A 17,138-nucleotide genomic window follows, 5' to 3' on the forward strand; every position below is an offset into this window, starting at 1 on the left:
GATGTTGCCTGTTGCTGCACCAGTGATGCCAGTTGCAGAGCCACTATAGGAATTGCCTCCTGTTTGGCCAGGGATATGTACTGTCAAACCACCAGGAATGTTGCCAGTTGTGCCTACAGAGATTTGAGTAGGGAAACCACCAGTTATGCCGCCTGTTACACCTCCAGGTTTGTCAGTTACAGCACCATCAGGAATGTTGCCTGTTGCACCATGGGTTATCTGAGTTGCAGAACCACCATCAGTGTTTCCTGCAGTGGCTACAGAGTTGTGAGTTATAGAACCTACAGGGAAATTGCTTGTTGCATCATCAGGGATGCCAGTTTCAGCACCACCAGCCAAGTTGCCTCCTGTTTCACCAGGGATGTGCGTTGTAGGACCACCAGGAATGTTGCCTGTTGCATCACCTGTGATGTGAGTTGCAGAACCATCAGCTGCATTGACTCTTGTGCCTACAGAGATGTGAGTTGCAGAACCACCAGTGATGTTGTTTGTTGTGTCACCAGGGATCTGAGTCACAGAACCATCCAAGATGTTGCCTGTTGCTCCGCCAGGGATGTTAGTTGCAGAACCTGAAGTTATGTTGCCTGTTGCCTTACCTGGGTTGTCAGTTGCAAAACCACCAGTGAGGTTGCCTCCTGTTTCTCCAGGGATGGGCCTTGTAGCACTACCTGCTGCACCTCCAGGGATGGAAGGCTCTGTATCACCAAGGACCCTGCCTGTGGCACCTCCAGCAATGTCAGTTACAGTACCACCATAGATGTTGCCTGTTGCCCCAACAGGAATGTGAGTTGCAGGGCCACCAACAACATTGCCTGGGACATTAATTACAGCATCCCCAATAATGTTGCCAGTTGCTGCTCCAGGAATGTGAGTTGCAGCACCACCAAGGAAGTTTCTTGAGATGCCTCCACTTCCAAGGATGAGAGTGGTGGTCTGTCTCGAGATGTAGGATGCAGCCCCTCCTGGCATCCCTCCTGTGCTTCCTGCAGGGTGGAGAGTTGCCGCACTGCCAGTGGTGCCTCCTTTCTGCCTCCCAGGGATGAAGGTCGCAGCGCTCTGCGTGTCCCCTGTGGCAGCTGCAGAGGCATCAGTTGCAACAGTGGTGGCATCTCCAGGACCATGAATTGCAGCTTCTTCAAAAGTGTCCCCTTTGGTTGTTTCAGGGGAATTGGCTATAACACTTGTAACATTTTGAGTTTCAGCAGCTCCAAGGATATTGCCTAGAGTGCCTCCGGGGATGTCATCTGGGGCTTGTTCAGGGATTTGCATTGCTGAAAACGAAAATGAAAAAAAGAGAGAAAATAATCAGTTTGGAAACTTCTGAGCCAAGTGGACCAACAATCCAACTTGGTGCAAGGCTGCTTCCTGTGTTCCTATGTTCTGCTCACTTTTCTTCTTCTTAAGAACTTCATTCTATTATTCATACCTACCTTGCATCACTTCTTTATCCGCCTTCCCTGAAACCCAGCCTTTCTTTGGCCCTTCCTTTTGATCTAGGTTCATTTTTCCTTCTAGAGGTCCATAACTCTCCTCCCTCCCTGCTCTAATGTAAACATCTGGCCCTCCAAACCTCTTTATGTGGCCCTCAGGACTCTCCTACATCACACCCTCTTCCCAGACACACCCACTCTCTTCAGGCCACACCCATCACTGCCACTGCTTCACATCCAGGTAGGGTGGGGAGAGACTCCCTGCCTGAAACCCTGGAGAGCCTCTGCCAGTCACTGGAGACAATACTGAGTTAGATGGACCAATGATCTGACTTGGTATAACTGTGTGTCACTATGCCTAATAAGTCCTGCTGAACTGCCTAACATTAACTCGCTATGTGGGCTGAACTCTTTTAGGGGTCAGGGGAGAGGAACAGAATGTTGGGGGAGGCACCCAGCAACGTCCAGCTGCTTTTCCACACTGAGATGTTCAGAAATAAGGAATGTTCAGCAATAAATATTAAATATTAGATGATAGAGCTTCCACCAAACCTTTCTTTCTACTGCTACTAAGGAAAATAAGATTTCTGAAGAAAAGAAGGGGAAATGCTTTCTACAGAAGCTACACGCGGTCCTCTTTTCACACAACAACCTACATCTTTATTTGTGGTTGCCATAAGGCCAGAATTTCCCGGACATGCACGGAATATTGCAGTTGACAGCAGTGTCTGGACAAAAATCAGGGAAATGTCCGGGAAAATCCAGATATATGGCAGCCCATGTTGGCAGTGTCATTTTTGCCAATTTTCCATAAGATTTTACCCCCCCCCCCAAAAAAAAAACGCTCAACAACTTTTCTGTCCAGATCTTCACTGTTTAAAATATGGCAATCCCATTTTGTACAAATTTCACGGTAATGTGAAGCTAGAAGGATACCAGAATACTTTGATGTGCACCATTGGCTGGACGGATGATTTATTGCATGATAAATATATTCTGTGTAATCAAACACAACAAATTCAAGATTCCAGAGTAGCAGGATGCTAGAAAACTGCTATCAGTTAATCTGGAAAGACACTGATACACAACACTGTAGTCTGATTCCAAAGAGTGTCTCTTATTTAGGCAAATTTGCAGGTGGGTTGTGAAACAGAGGTGCACTATGGGGAAATGGTTACAATAAAGCAAGGGAGGAGAAGGCAGGCGAAAAATTGGACTGGGTGAGTCCATGCATATGCAGGGGCACCTCCAGAGACATTTCCAGGGTTGTGAGTTGTATTGCCAGCAGCGACAGAAGTTGCTCCTGGGATATGCTGACTGTATGCTGTATCCCTTCCAGGAACGGGAGCTGTAGTTTTTCCAGGAATGTTGCTGTTTGAGCTTCCATGAACTGAAGTTTCAGTAGCTCCCGGGATGTGAGTTGCAGAACCACCAGGGATGTTGCTTGTTGCTCCACCAGGGAGGTCAATTGCACCACCACCAGTGGTGTTGCCTGTTGCTCCTACGGAGATGTGAGTTGCAGCAGCATGAGGGGGTTTGCTTGTTTCTCCACCACGGATGTTGGTTGCAGAACCACCAGGGATGTTGCTTGTTGCTCCACCAGGGACTTGAGTTGAGGCTCCTCTAGTAACGTTGCTGGTTGTGCCTCCAGGGATGTGAGTTGTACCACCACCAGGGATGATGCCTGTAGAATTTCCAGGGATGTGGCCCGTAGCACTCTCAGGGCTGTGTGTTGTAGGAGCAGCAGGGACGCTGCTTGTGGTGCCTCTTGTGACGTCAGGGGTATTGCTTATGGCACTTCCAAGGGTGGGAGTGGTAGTCTGTCTCGAAGTGCAAGATGCAGACCATCCAATTGTCCGTCCTGTGTTGCCTCCTGGGTGGAGAGTTTGGGCACTGCCAGAGATCCCTCCAGCCTCTCTCCCAGGGAAGAGGGTTGAAGCACCTCCCTGGATGGCCCCTGTGGCAGCTGCAGGGACCTCGGTTGGAAGAGTGGTGGCATCTCCAGGACTGCGAGACGCAGATTGCCCAGGGGCATCACCTGTGACATTTGCAACGTTCTGAGTTTTGGCACCTCCAGGGGGGTGATTTGCCGTTCTTTCAGGGATTTGTGTTGCTGCTGCAAATGGAAAGAGAGGAAGTATCAGTTTGGGAGCATGTCAGCTAAGAGGACCAACAATCTGACTTCCTACGTTCTGCTCACTTTTCTTCTTTGTTTTGGTTGCTAAGAAGGGAATGCCACCCTCAGACTGAAGGAAGACCCTCCCCCTTAGTAATGAAAGGTTACCTGTGGGTTTGGGTTGATGATCACCCAGGAGGCAAAGGCTTTTGACCTCTGCAAGTTCTTCCTGCCGTTTAGTAAGGCTGGGGTGAAGTGCGACGATCTCCTTCATTCTGCGATTAAAAAATAAGTTTTGAAGCAGCAGTGAGGCATTTTTTAAGAGTGGGACCTTTTGAGCAACATTATAGGAGGCTCTGTTCAAAAATTTATCTATTCCCCCCTCGTTCATTCATTCTCTCTCTCTCTCTCTCTCTCTCTCTCTCTCTCTCTCTGTCCTATCATTTACAACAACATTCAAGGTGATATGATATAGGGGTGGATGAATCTGTCAATGTTGGTTTCTCTCAGTTTCTCATTTTTTTCCAGTCTTAAGTTCCACCCCATCAGTTTGCAATATTTGTTTATTTGTTTTTAAAAGTCCTCATGAAAATTAAGTGTTTTAGTGCTCATGTCTCCTAGTTTTTGTACTCAGTCTTGCCCCATATGCACATTTTTACAAGCCTCCCTTTCTTCTGCATTTCTGAATGTTATTTTCAATAATAGATGCCTTTTCTTTCTTTTTTTGCACACTTTCCCCCCACCCATATTACACCACCTCTGACATACGTGGAATGGAAGAGTTCACATGTTGCCTTGGAGGATGATTGGGGGTGGCGGGATGTCCCCAGAGTCGGTAGGAAGTTGGAGAGCAAAAGGTGGTAGACTTCATTCCACTGAGAGGAGTCCATTGAACCTCCTCCTTTCTCGAGGAAGAGAAATACATTGTCCAAAAGCTCTTGCTGGCTTTCAGGGGTGAGAGCAGCCAGTGGGGAAGGTCCTTGACACATAGACAAGATTTCTGTGGGCTTGTAGCTCTGCGTGGAAGACACAGGGATGAAAGAAGTGGGCTTCACAACAGTCCAGAGAAAGAAAGAGCTTTCAGGATTTCTGTAGGGTGTGCCAGTGGTATGCTTAGGCTCAACAGACTTGTTCACAAAACATATCAAGAGATATGAATGTAGGGAGGGAGCTGGCTTTCACAAGCCCGTTCCACTAGATTACACGTTGATGGAAAGCACAAAATAGAGCCTATCGGCAGATCCACACCGTACATTGGACGCACATTGGACATACATTGAAGAACACAAGAACAGCTTACTGGATCAGGCCAATGGCCCATCTAGTCTAGCATGCTGTTCTCACAGTGACAAACCAGATGCCCGTTGGAAACCCGTAACAGGAACTGAGCACATGAGCACTCTCCCCTCCTGTGGCTGCATCTAAAGTACCTCACTTCCCCCCCGCCAAGAATCCTGGGAACTGTAGTCCCACCTCACAGAGCTACAATTCCCAGCACCCTACCAACTACAGTTCCCAGGGTTCTTTGGGGAAAGACACATGCTTTAAATATGCATTAAAGATGTTTTAATGCACGGTGTGGATCTGTCCTGTGTTTGGCTATAAGATGCTCTTCATTGGCATGCACCAGCAAATTGTGTAGAAGTCATCCAAAACAGGCACAAAACGGAACACTGTCTTATCAAGGAGAGGTATCAGAAAGTTGGAACAGGTAGATCAAGTGAGACTGTGGCCAAGGAAATAGATTTTAGCACATCACAAAATGGCATGGGAACACACACACCCCCGACCTTACCTTGCAGGGAGGGCCTTTGAGCCTGGACAAATATTCACGGAGCGAGCCATAGTTTTTAAAGTTCTTCACGACCCCAAGAGCCAGGCTGGCCAGGGTGGAGTTGTGCAACATCTGGGCAATGACAGTTAAGTCGGCTGCTTGGGCTGGGCTGAGGGCAGAAGGGTTCTCCATCTGCGGATTAATTATAAGGAATTACTGAAGGAGGACTGGAAGCTTTGGAACTAGACTGGCTTGCTTGGGACCACTTCTGGCAAGACCCATTTCATTTCCAGAGAAGGCCTGGCTACCTCTGATACTTCAGCTTCATATCTGGGCTTCATCGAAAGTGGATGTGCACCCCTAGTCTGCATCATTTCCTATGCAATCCGTTTTCACTTGTGTCTATTCACCCGGTCAAATGCCATTTATCAAGTTTTGTGCCAGACTTTGCTTTGTCTTACTTGAAGGCTTCCATTATTCCCAGTGGTGATGGTGCCCTGGAACACACCAGGCATGGGAGATGGAGATGGGCCATTTAAGATAATTATTATATAAGTAATGAGGGTGTGTGTCTGTATCAAATTCCAGGTGACATACAAAGCTGCCTTATATTAACTCAGGGCAATGGTCCATCTGGCTCAGTACAATCAACAATGACTGGAAGAGGCTCTCATGATTTTAAATAGGACTCTTTCTCAGCCCTACCTGGAGATGCTGGTGATCCAACCTGGGCCCTTTGGCATGCAAAGCAGGTGCTCTGCAACTGAGGTGTGCTCCTCTCCCTACTGCCTGATGTCATGACTGGTTGGACACAGAGGAATGGTGGGAGGAACCAGCTGAGGCTCAGAACCCAGGGATTGCTGGTGAGACGACGATAAGTGGACACAGGGAGAAGAAGAAGAAGACTGCAAGGAGGAGGTGTTGAAAGCTGAAGAGGTAACAGGGCTTAGTAAGTCTGTGGCAGAGAAGTCCAGAACTGGAGGCTCGAGAGGAGGGAGGCCAAGAGGCAGAGAAGAGTCTGGCATGTATGTCTTCCCCTCCTGCTGCAACGAGTTCCCTTGCCCCTTGGTCTCCCAGAACAAGAAGAAGCATTAAAAGGATGATGAGAAGTTAGCTTCATGCAGGTGCAATCTCCAATTGCTTGGGGAAAACCCTGGAGAGGAAGGGACTTAAGCAGCTGTGGGGAGGTGGGGACCTTCAGACTCTGTGACTGCTTCATGGGAGCAAGACCTACTGAAGATGAGCTGCTGTGCTCATTAGGCCTGACAATCCTGTGCAGATGCTGTTTTTGCTAATAAAGAGTTACTCCAACTTGCTCGGTGTGATTTATTGCTGGCTCACACCTGTCACCCGCACACACTAGACCTTTTCCTAGTAATCAGGCTGCCCTTGAGTGTGTACAAAAGTTCAGATTCTTAGCCCCGTTCTGTAAAAACACCCCACTTTCTAAAAATCAGGGTGTCTTGGACTAAACGATCAGATGTCAAGGAAAATCTGGAAGCACCCTAACCATTTTTTGTATCCTATCAGTGAGAGCCTTTATAGACAGTTTAAAAATTCACTCAAGGTCATGCTACCAGAGTCTGGTGCCTGCTTCAAAGCACTGTTTCGGATAGGTCAGTATGTTTCTGAGCATAATTCAAAGTGTTGGTGCTGACCTTTAAAGCCCTAAACAGCCTTGGCCCAGTATACCAGAAGGAGCATCATCCAGCTCTGAGGACCTTCTGGCAGTTCCCTCCATGCGAGAAGTGAAGCTACAGGGAACCAGGCAGAGGGCCTTCTTGGTAGTGGCGCCCGCCCTGTGCAACGCCCTCCCATCAGATGTCAAGGAAAGAAACAACTATCTGACTTTTAGAAGACATCTGAAGGCAGCCCTGTTTAGGGAAATTTTTAACATTTGGTATTTTATTGTGCTTTTAATTCTGTTGGGAACCACCCAGAGTGGCTGGGGAAACTCAGCCAGATTGGCAGGGTAAAAATAAATTTATTATTTATTATTATTATTATTGGCCTGGACCTCTGTTGTTTTTGTATGAAAACCCTTGCTTCCTTTTGCCCTTAACCCTGTGAGGATGTTCCTGCCTTGGTCCCATTTTACAGATGGGCAATTGAGACTAAGAAAGCAGCAAAAGCTTGCCTACTTTTCCTCCAACTGAGCTGTGATTGGATTTGAGAGTTGTACCTCATAGATATACAATTCTCAGCGCCTTGGGAAAACTATAGTTCCCAGGATTCTTTGCAGGAAGCCATGACTGTTAAAGTGGCATAAGAGTGCTTTAAAAGTGTGGTGTGGATGTGACCAGAACAGGTCACTATTCTGTCTGCACTTCCAGCCTTGGCCACCGCTCCAGGTCTGCAATTAGGCATGGCTTCCCTAGGTGCTATTGGTCACAACTAGCATAGCTATAAATGAACTTCGCCACACCTCCATGTTTGGATTGCAGCCTAATATTGTTAACAGAGCAAATTCTGTGCAGGTCTACTCAGAAATAAACCCCACTGAGCTAAGTGGAGCATACTCCCAGGTTGCAGCCTAAGAGACGTGGGGCTGCATCTACTGTCAGAATAGACCAATTGAAAGTAATGGAGATGATGAGCCTGAATCCATTAATTCCAATGGGTCTAATCCGAGTAAAATTTAATTGAATGCAACCAATAAAGAATCTTCACTTTTACAAACCTATTTATGGAGTATAAATCCATTTATTCATTCCTGCTGTAGATACTGCCTACCCCACTCTCCCCCACACAAGACCGTGGCTGATGGGGGTTGTAGTCCAAAAGAGTCTGGAGGGCCACAGGTTGGCAAAAGATGCTTTTAAGCTTAGTTCAATCAGTAGCAATCAGTTGGTCGAAATGCTCAGTATCCCATGTAGGGCTGCCCTAATCAGTTCCAGTTCTTCCCCGTTCTCATTTTTCCAATAATTTTGTGTTTGTTTGTTTTAATTTTGGTTAAGCCCTTATTAAAATTCAGAAACATTTTAGAGTATATTTCTCCTAACATACACGTTGTTTATGCAGTTTTCCTTGATGGGCACGTCTGTGCAAAGCAATTCCCCCTAGCATAATGCATTTTTGCATGCTATCCTTTACTCCTATATTCATTTTTAGGCCTGCATTGCCCCATTTTTCGTATATATTGCTTGGGTGGAGCACTGGATTGTAAAATCTGGAGCGGTGCAAAGTTCAAAGGATACCACTGGGTTTCTGTTAATATATTGTTGCAGAAACTGCAAGTGAAATGTGAATTGGACTGAATTTCTACTCCATCCCATTTCTGATCCCACCTTTCAGGGGCATGGGTGTGGGGTTAAAAGGACCACATTACTAATATGTGTGTGTGCGTGTCTGTTCTTAAAGAAAACACCACCATGAAACATACCAATTCAGCTGTTTTCAACATTATTATTATTTTATTAATTGAGCAGATCAGCAGAACCACATAATAAAGAGCAGGTAGAGAAACAATGCTCTGGATATCAGCAACCATTTCCAAAACACAGAAAAATCATGTTTGATTTAGAACAGTTGTTACATGGTTAAATACAGTGTTCTTTTTAAAATATGTAAGGAAGATACCCACCCCAAAAAAACCTTCTTGCTTAAATTTTGACAGAATTCATGGGTGATTTTCCATGTCCATACTGTCCTTGAAAACATTACACCGCCTGTGTTAAAAGTCTGTGTTTGCTTTAGAAGAAAACCCAGCACTTCATTTTGCTGCTTCTCAGCTTAATGATGATACTCAAGCATCGAAAACTGAACCATTACAGGAGAAATTTGCTCCCCAGATTGCTACTGATTAAACTAAACACTGACCTTAGAAAGACAATTTGGTTGCCAATCAGGTTGATTTCTGAAGTATTTACTTTCTAAAGCAAGCAGTAGTTTGAAAACTCGAGAAGAGAAGAAAGAGTGGAATATAAAGAGACTGCAGAGAACAACAATCCTTTCCCTTAAAGATATATCAGCCCCCTTTTGTCGATTTTAGGCTGGATGAAGATACTTTCATTGTTGCACAGGGTTGCTACTGTTCCCTGCAGAGGAAAGAGGTGGGGCAGCCCCCACTGGAGCACAGTGCCGTGAAAAACTTACTCCATCAAGTTCTGGGTAAAAAGCTTGAAGTTCACTCAGCTTAGCCACTGGGCAAAACTCCCCCAAATTCTTTGTCAGCCAGTCTCGGATTCCTGTAGTCCCACCATCGCACGCTGACCCTGTGGAGGCAAGAGAATGTGTCAAGCGAAGACGGACTAAAATCCACAGTTGGGTTCCTTACAAATTATGAATTTGTTCAGAAATAATGCTGGAAGTCTATTACACCCTCCTCCTCCTTCCCTGTCCTTCTTCCAACCAACAGAACAGTTTGCCCCAAGCACCGAAGAGATAAACTTCTGAGCAGATAAACTGTTCATAAACACTCAGCAACTAGTGGTTGAGGTTGGGGGAAGGCTCAATAATTAGGTCCACCAGGCCAGTGAAACTGTTTTGGCCAAGACTCCACCACCACCTGCCCGACACCTGACATCACATATCAGCCAGTTGTCAAAAGGGCTTTGCAGGTACTGCCTATCAGCTGGTTGTTGCGGCTTTCACAGCCCAGCACTTTGGCCCATGTGACTGAACTTTAAGCTATGGTGACAAAAACGGGTCACCTGTGGCATCACATGATGAGTAGGTGAACCACCATGCTCCCCTGTCAAGCTTGGCCCACAGGGGGCAGGAGAGATAAGGATTTGGTCCATTTCCCACTCCTGTTTCAGGGTGAAATTCCTAAGACCTGCCCCTTTGGCTCCTTACCTGAATCAGCAAACTGATAAGCTAAATAAGCCTTCTGGAAGTCATACACATCTTGCCTCTTCCGGGCTGATAATGTTGAGTAGAGACCATCCATCGCTTTCACACTGAGGAAGAAACACAAGCAATTCCACACATTGGCTTGAGTCGCACTTGTTTTTCCACCTATTCACCGTATTCATTTACTAGCATCCAACCTGCCCTTCCTCCAGTATAGGCCTTATCCATGACTTTAAACCATGGAAATGAAATGGAGCACCCATATTCAGAGGCAGCGTACCTCAGAGCACAAGGTGCAGAGAACAAACAATAGTCTGGGAGGGCTATAGCTTTCTCACCCTGCTTGCAACTGGCTCTGGAGTCTTTTTGGAAATAGAGGGTTGTGCTCCACTAAGTTTTACTCAGAATAGACCCAATGAGATGAATGAACCTCAGATCATAGCTGCCAACGTTTTCCCTTTTTTAAGGGAAATTCCCTTATTCCAAATAGGATTCCTCGCAAGAAAAGGGAAAAGTTGACAGCTATGCCTCAGATAGTCATGGCCATCAATTTCAATGGGTCTCCTCTGAGTAGGACTAGCATTGGATGCAATCCAGAGTGCTGAACTAGGTGGTCTGATGAAACCAGCCTTTGTGTCCTCAGCTGGGTGTAGCTGCTTCCAGACTGTGGTTATTTTGAGGGTGGGGATTAAGAATATAAGAACATAAGAAGAGCTCTGCTGGATCAGGCCAGTGGCCCATCTAGTCCAGCAGCCTGTTCTCAAAGCGGCCACCCAGATGCCTGTGGGAAACCTGCAAACAGGACCCAACCACAAGAGCACTCTGCTCTCCTGTGGTTTCTAGCAACTGGTATTCAGATTAAGATTACTCAAATGAAGTTGAGTGGAAGATCTTGCACAATAAACCCGCTTCCCCAAATTATAGTAAAATGCACTGGAAAGTGTTGGAATAACACTTGCTTGAGGCAGCAGAATCTGGTGTCCCCACAACAAATCAGGATGGATACTCAAGACGCAGATTGTGTGGTAGCCACCAATGTGTACAAGAGGTAACCTCTGTCTGTTATCAAACTATGTGAAGGGACCTAGAAACTACTGAGGTAAATGTATGCCAGCTACTTACATGGTTTGGTAATATGGGCAGGGCATACCCAGGGGTAGCAGCTCAAGAATTGTTCCATTGATACCCGGGAGGAGGAGGTTGAGTTTCTGGAACCAAGTGTTTGTGTCTTCCAGAGAACTGGTGGCAATCTGTGGGAAAATGATCTCCGCCGATAGCATCAGCATAGTGTCCCGCACTTTGGGATTGCTCAACAAGCCTCGGTTCTGGAGGAAGAAGCAAGAGAAAAACCAGGGAATAAGTGTGACTTCATTGAAGATCAGGTTATAGGTGGAAGCAGAAGTGTTGAAGACATGTTACTATTTCTGCAGCAGGGTCCCTGTCTCCAGCATCCTAGAGCTACCCAACCAGGGGAGCTTTGAAGCCATTGAGAATAAATCTTCTCACCCTTGGTGCTGATTGCAGCCAATCAGAATGAAAGGAGGTGAGTGAGCCATTGAGGATTGGCTCCTAGGGTCACTCTGGAGAAGGCACACAGGAAGAAGACCAACGAGTTGTTCCATATGCTCCAAAGCTGAGCATTTAGGAACACTGACAACACAAGGGGCTCCAGTTTCAAGAGAATGGTGTGTAAGTTCTGTTACGTACAATGGAACTTCAAGGAAAACACAATCTAAGTCACTCCAAATGAAGATATTGGAGCACTCCAAACCATTTGCCCAAGTAAGCGCACAGAAAATGGTAAATGTAGTAAATGTAGTAAATGTAGCTGAAGGGCAACACATGGAGATCAGCTTATATATATATATATAATGAAACTCTAATTGTTTAATATTGTAAGATGGTTGTACAATCTTAGAAGGGGGTGTGACTGTGGGTATCATGAAGGGACCTTGCACTTCTGATTTTGCAACTACACCCAAAAGGATCCATGAAATCAGCTGACAACATTTCACACAATGGAGAACAATGGGCTAGTAATGAGAACCCTTGACAATTACATGAGTTTTGAAAGTTTGTAGGAAATTGGAAAGGGTGATCTCGAGTCCCAAACATCAGGAGGGCCCCATCCTGGTGAAGGTGGTGCTACATAGCTTGAAATCCACTGCTCTGGAGTAATTTCCAGCTACCCCAAAGGTCACAGATCATGCATTCCCATTGGAGTTGACCACCAGTGCTCCAGTTACACGGCAGAAAATCATAGCCTGTCTCCAGCTCTGGAGGAAAAGTCTGTCAACAAGCTTCTGTTTACCTTCAGCACCAGGGTGTTGAATTCATCCAGGTACGTGCTGAGGAATTGCTCTGGCTCCTTCTTTCTCTGGATGGCTTGGAAGACCAGCACCATTGCTGAGCTCCTGTAAATGGTGTGACCTTCAGTGGACAACTGAGCCAAGGCACTGGCGGAGAAGAGGTCCAAGGAATCCACCTGCATTTGGAAACACAGAGCTGGAGTTGGATGGAAACCAGGCTCAAGCTCAGAATCCAGAACTCTTCAAACACCCCAAGCTTCCAGTCATCAATAAGTCAGTAAGGTGCAGATTAAACCACAGTTTACCAAGGTTTGAGTGACACAGGAAACTGTGGTTTTAAAAAAAGGAAGTGAAAGCTTCCAAACTCTTCCTTGAGTGAGCTTATTAAAGCTAAACTGCCCAAGGGGAGCAATGATGGGGGAAGGGCCCTTAGAGGCTTTCTGGGCACCAAGGAAAGGCCTCAAGGGCAATGCATTGGTGACCCATGAGTTAGTGTTATGCCCGAACCAGCCCAGAGTCAAAAACACCACAAATGTTAAACTCCAAAGTCTGTGCCGCTCTCACCCCACGGAAGTCACTTTTCAATGCAGTGAAATCTGAGTAGGAGCCATAGGCAGAAAAGGGTCCAAAGAATTTGCTCAGCCACTCTTGGTCCGTGGAGGCCTCCTGAGTGCAGGCAGAACCTGTGGCAAAATCATAAAGAGAATTAGAAATGCAGACGCACATTTCTGAAGTTCAACATTCTGGAGAGGGTCTTCATCAGGGGTGGGTAGAAGGTAAAGTGTTCCTTGGGGTGGGTGGGGAGGAGATGGGCTTCCTATGTTTACCTGAATTTTGTTGTTGGAATTCAAGAATCCTCTTTATGAAGGAGAATATATCATCTGGATTTTCAAATGTGCTGTTGGCATGGTGATCATTTAAACCCTCCACTCTGCAAAATTAGGAAGGAGGTTGCAATTGAAGTAATAATACTCAGTTTGGAGATTCAAAAGAAGGGAGGAGTGAAGGTTAGGGGGAAGCATTTTGGATCAGCAAAGCATCTTCCACTGACAACTGGGGAGGAGGCCCATCGCCTGGTGACTGGGCACCTGCTCTGCATGCAGAAGGTCCCAATTTCAATTTGCAACATCTGCAGGCAGTGCTTGGAAAGACTCTCTGTCTGAAACACTGGAGAGCTGCTGCCAGCCTTTGTTGGCAATACTGAGGTAGATGAACCAATGATCTAACTCAGTCTAAGGCAGTTTCCTAGGATAATGGGCAGAACTCAGTAGGCAGAACATCTGCTTTGCATGCAGAAGGTCCCAAGTTCAGTATCCAGGTAGGGCTAGGGGAGATTCCCACCTGAAACCCTGGGGAACAGCTGCCAGTCAGTGTAGACAATACTGAGTTAGATGACCCAACTGCCTGACTGGGAGCAATGCAGTTTTTGAGTTTCTGTGACTGTTCTCCTCACCCTTGGCTGCACCACGCCAAATGACTCCGCCATCAACCCCACCTTGGGATAGGCATAGAGTTGGTACCTACATGGCTGCCAGAGAATCACAGGACATGTCACTGGGCAGGAAGCCGAGGTTCTGGGCATCAAGACTGCTCAGGAAGAGAGGGAGCCTTTGCCCAAACCACGCAGCATAGTCCTCTGTGGTGAAGAGCTTCAGCACGCCACTCAAGTGGCAGAAGATCTCACCAAGGATGAACCGTTTGGTCTCCAAGTTGGGCAGCTGAGTGAGCTGGTGCTTTAAGAAGAAAGCAAAAAGCACAGAAGGTTCAGTGTTAGGACGACAGGTGTGCCTAGCTAACTAACATCCTAATGTCAAAGTGTATCATTTACCAGGTGCCCTCTAGATGTTGTGGACCTCAGCCCCCATCGTCAGTCAATGGGAGCTGTAGTCCAAAATATCTGGAGGAGACCATATTAGATACCCTTGGGGTAGATGATGAGCAATAAACACAGTTAAGGAAAAGGCCCACAAATGAAATGGCACAGCATAAAATAAACCTACAAATAAGTCAGTAGACCACAGCTAAAGACAGGCCAATAGTCATTGCTGTAAGAGGTTACCGTATTTTTCGCCCTATAGGATGCACCGTACCATAAGACGCACCTAGTTTTTTTGGGGGGAAATAAAGGGGGGAAATTTATTTCCCCCCCAGGCACAGGGCTGGGGTGGGGGAAGCCCGAGCTTCCCCCGACCCCAGCCCCCAGAACAGGCAACTCTCCGCAAGCCGTGGGAGCCCGGTGCCGGGCTCCCGCACCTTGCGGAGAGCCGCGCGAAGTCTGGGCGCGCTGAGCTCAGCGCGCCCAGCCTTCGGCATGTAGGCAACTCTCCGCAAGCTGCGGGAGCCCAGCGCCGGGCTCCTGCGGCTTGCGGAGATCTGCGCGAAGCCTGGAGAGCGAGAGGGGTCGGTGCGCACCGACCCCTCTCGCTCTCCAGGCTTCAGCGAATGCCTGCATTCGCCCCATAGGACGCACACACATTTCCCCTTCATTTTTGGAGGGGGAAAAATGCGTCCTATGGGGCGAAAAATACGGTAATTCAACAAGATAGGCTTACCAAAGGCAGCGCCAAGCAAATGGGCTTGGGTAGGAAGTTATTGAGCTGTGGTGCCAATGCAGAGAAGACCCTCTGTTTAGTAGCAACCTGCTTAGCCTGTTTTTCCCAACCTGGTACTCTCCGGAAGTTTGGGACTGCAAGTCCTATCAGCCCCAGCCGGCATGATCTATGGCTGCCATTGGCAAGCTGATGCCCTCCAGTGCTGGCTGGGCTTGATGGGAGCTGAAGTTGGAAACATCTGAAGGGCACCAGGTTGGGGAGGTTGAAGTAAGGCTGTTGGGCAATACCCCATCACTCTAATGGAGCAACCTTCAATAGGGAAATGTGTTAGCAAAGTCACTTGATTAATGCCGACAGAGTCCAGAGATAAAAGTCATGATAACACTTTACTAAGCAAAATGAACCAGAACTATGTATAATTTGAAAAGAAACGACAGAGAGCGTTTGTCTTTCAGTTGAGGCCTTGTACAAGGCAGGGAGACATTCAACCAAACATAAACGGGGGAAACTCCCCCAGAACTACACAGGCAATCAGATCACATGCTGTCTCCCTGAATATCATACCACTCTACCTGGCTGCTTAGTAATACCTCTAGCATTCTCTGTTGGCTGGTTGATGTTAACACTAGTAGAATTAAGTAACAAACTGAATGAGCCCTGCTGCTGCACTTTGAACAAGGCAGAGGGGAGGAAGAGGGGAGTCTTGCAAACCTGTTGGGCAGCCGCATTGAAAGCATCCATGAATTCTCCAATGTTGTGTGAATCAAGGGAGCCAAAGACCTTCCCAGCTTTCTCACTGTCGCGCAGGGTGTCACTCGCCAATGTGTACTCAGCCAGTTGAGATGGCGTGAGTCTCGCAACTGCATCCATCTAAAGAATGAGCAAAGCTGGTTCTTAGCAAAGGAAACTGTCAGCAGAGCAGGGACAGGGGGATCTGTCAATTTTGTTTCTGTCAGTTCCTCATTTTTACCATCTTCAGTTCTCTGCATTTTAAAAAAATTCTTAGTGCGAATTTCGTCCAACAGACAGTTTTGATGAATGTGCGTGTTTGCCAAGCAATTTCCCCTAACACGATGTATTTTTGTATGTTATTTTATCTAATATATTCATTTTAATGCACAGTTCCCCCTTAAATATGAATTCTGGTAAACGCTGGTTGGTTGGAAGAGAGCACTGCAAAATTCGGAGGGTTCAAATTTCAAAGGACAACTACGTTTTGGTTCTTGTATTGTTTTGGAAAAGGGCAAATTAACTAGGCTAGCCTTTCAATGTGAAATGAATTCAACCCACCCCACCCCCCAATACTTTTGGCTAAGTCATGAATAAGCCTCTGCCCCCTGCCCCTGGTCCAGCAAGGTCACTTACCGGGTGGAAATCTCCATTAATGGCAACCAAGTCTTTATAACTGGCTAATGAGCTGAAGGACCCAAAGTTGGCTGTTAACCAACCCAAGCTGCCCCGAATATTCTCAGTACAGGGATCTCCTGGAATGGAAAAAAGAAAAAAAATCACTCTTGGAGAATCATTTCGTGCATCCAGGACCCCTTTTCCTGAAAAAGTGACTCCTTGCAATATGCTATCACACTATATTCCATTTGCACTGATACAGCTGCTATGAGTGGCGAAGGAGCAGAGGAAACAGCCTTATACTGAACTGGACCAATGGTCCCTCTTTGCTTCCAGTAACAACAGCGCTCCCTGCCAGCTGGGAAGCAAGCAAAGCAATTACACCCACATAGCAAACACCTTCTGGTTTTGACACCCACCTCCTTGAGACGTCTTGGTCATCAGGTAGCCTTTGGCAAAGTTGTAGACATCTTGGCGACTGTCTGATGACATATGTCGAAAGCTGCCATCCAAACCAGCCATTCTGGGTGGGAGAGGAAGGAACAGGAGGGGAAACATATTAAAGTCTTTATACCAATTAACCTCTTGTTTGCTAATGATGATGGTGATGATGATTTAAACTTACTAGATTTCTGTTTCCTTACAAAAGTAACTTACGATAACAACACGTACATTCAAACCAGTGTTGAACAAAACAGAAAAATCTAAAACTCATGCTTATTTTAAAAGGCAGGATTAAAACAGCCCCACCCACTCAAGAAGGCCGCAGATGATTAAAAGCCAATGGTCTGGCAGAAAACAAATGTTTTTGCCTGG

The 17,138-nt window shown here is 46.6% G+C and overlaps 1 protein-coding gene across 1 annotated transcript in view; it reads right to left on the reverse strand.

Annotated features, from left to right (window-relative positions):
- Positions 1 to 2,348: 2,348 nt before the first annotated feature.
- LOC308463300 (uncharacterized protein) overlaps positions 2,349 to 17,138 on the reverse strand; it is a 61,386-nt gene continuing 46,596 nt past the window's right edge. Inside the window, exons 45-58 of the mRNA XM_080981564.1 lie at positions 16,742 to 16,845; positions 16,341 to 16,459; positions 15,687 to 15,845; positions 13,948 to 14,156; positions 13,251 to 13,354; positions 12,988 to 13,106; positions 12,426 to 12,599; positions 11,237 to 11,439; positions 10,118 to 10,221; positions 9,416 to 9,534; positions 5,342 to 5,512; positions 4,315 to 4,562; positions 3,715 to 3,821; positions 2,349 to 3,546 (exon numbers count right to left, since the gene is read on the reverse strand). Coding sequence (XP_080837690.1) covers positions 2,591 to 3,546; positions 3,715 to 3,821; positions 4,315 to 4,562; positions 5,342 to 5,512; positions 9,416 to 9,534; positions 10,118 to 10,221; positions 11,237 to 11,439; positions 12,426 to 12,599; positions 12,988 to 13,106; positions 13,251 to 13,354; positions 13,948 to 14,156; positions 15,687 to 15,845; positions 16,341 to 16,459; positions 16,742 to 16,845 — 2,896 coding nt within the window. The 3' untranslated portion in view covers positions 2,349 to 2,590. The remainder of the gene's footprint in view (positions 3,547 to 3,714; positions 3,822 to 4,314; positions 4,563 to 5,341; positions 5,513 to 9,415; positions 9,535 to 10,117; positions 10,222 to 11,236; positions 11,440 to 12,425; positions 12,600 to 12,987; positions 13,107 to 13,250; positions 13,355 to 13,947; positions 14,157 to 15,686; positions 15,846 to 16,340; positions 16,460 to 16,741; positions 16,846 to 17,138) is intronic.

Source organism: Podarcis pityusensis (assembly GCF_964106645.2).
Source record: "Podarcis pityusensis genome assembly, chromosome: 14".
NCBI lineage: Eukaryota > Metazoa > Chordata > Lepidosauria > Squamata > Lacertidae > Podarcis > Podarcis pityusensis.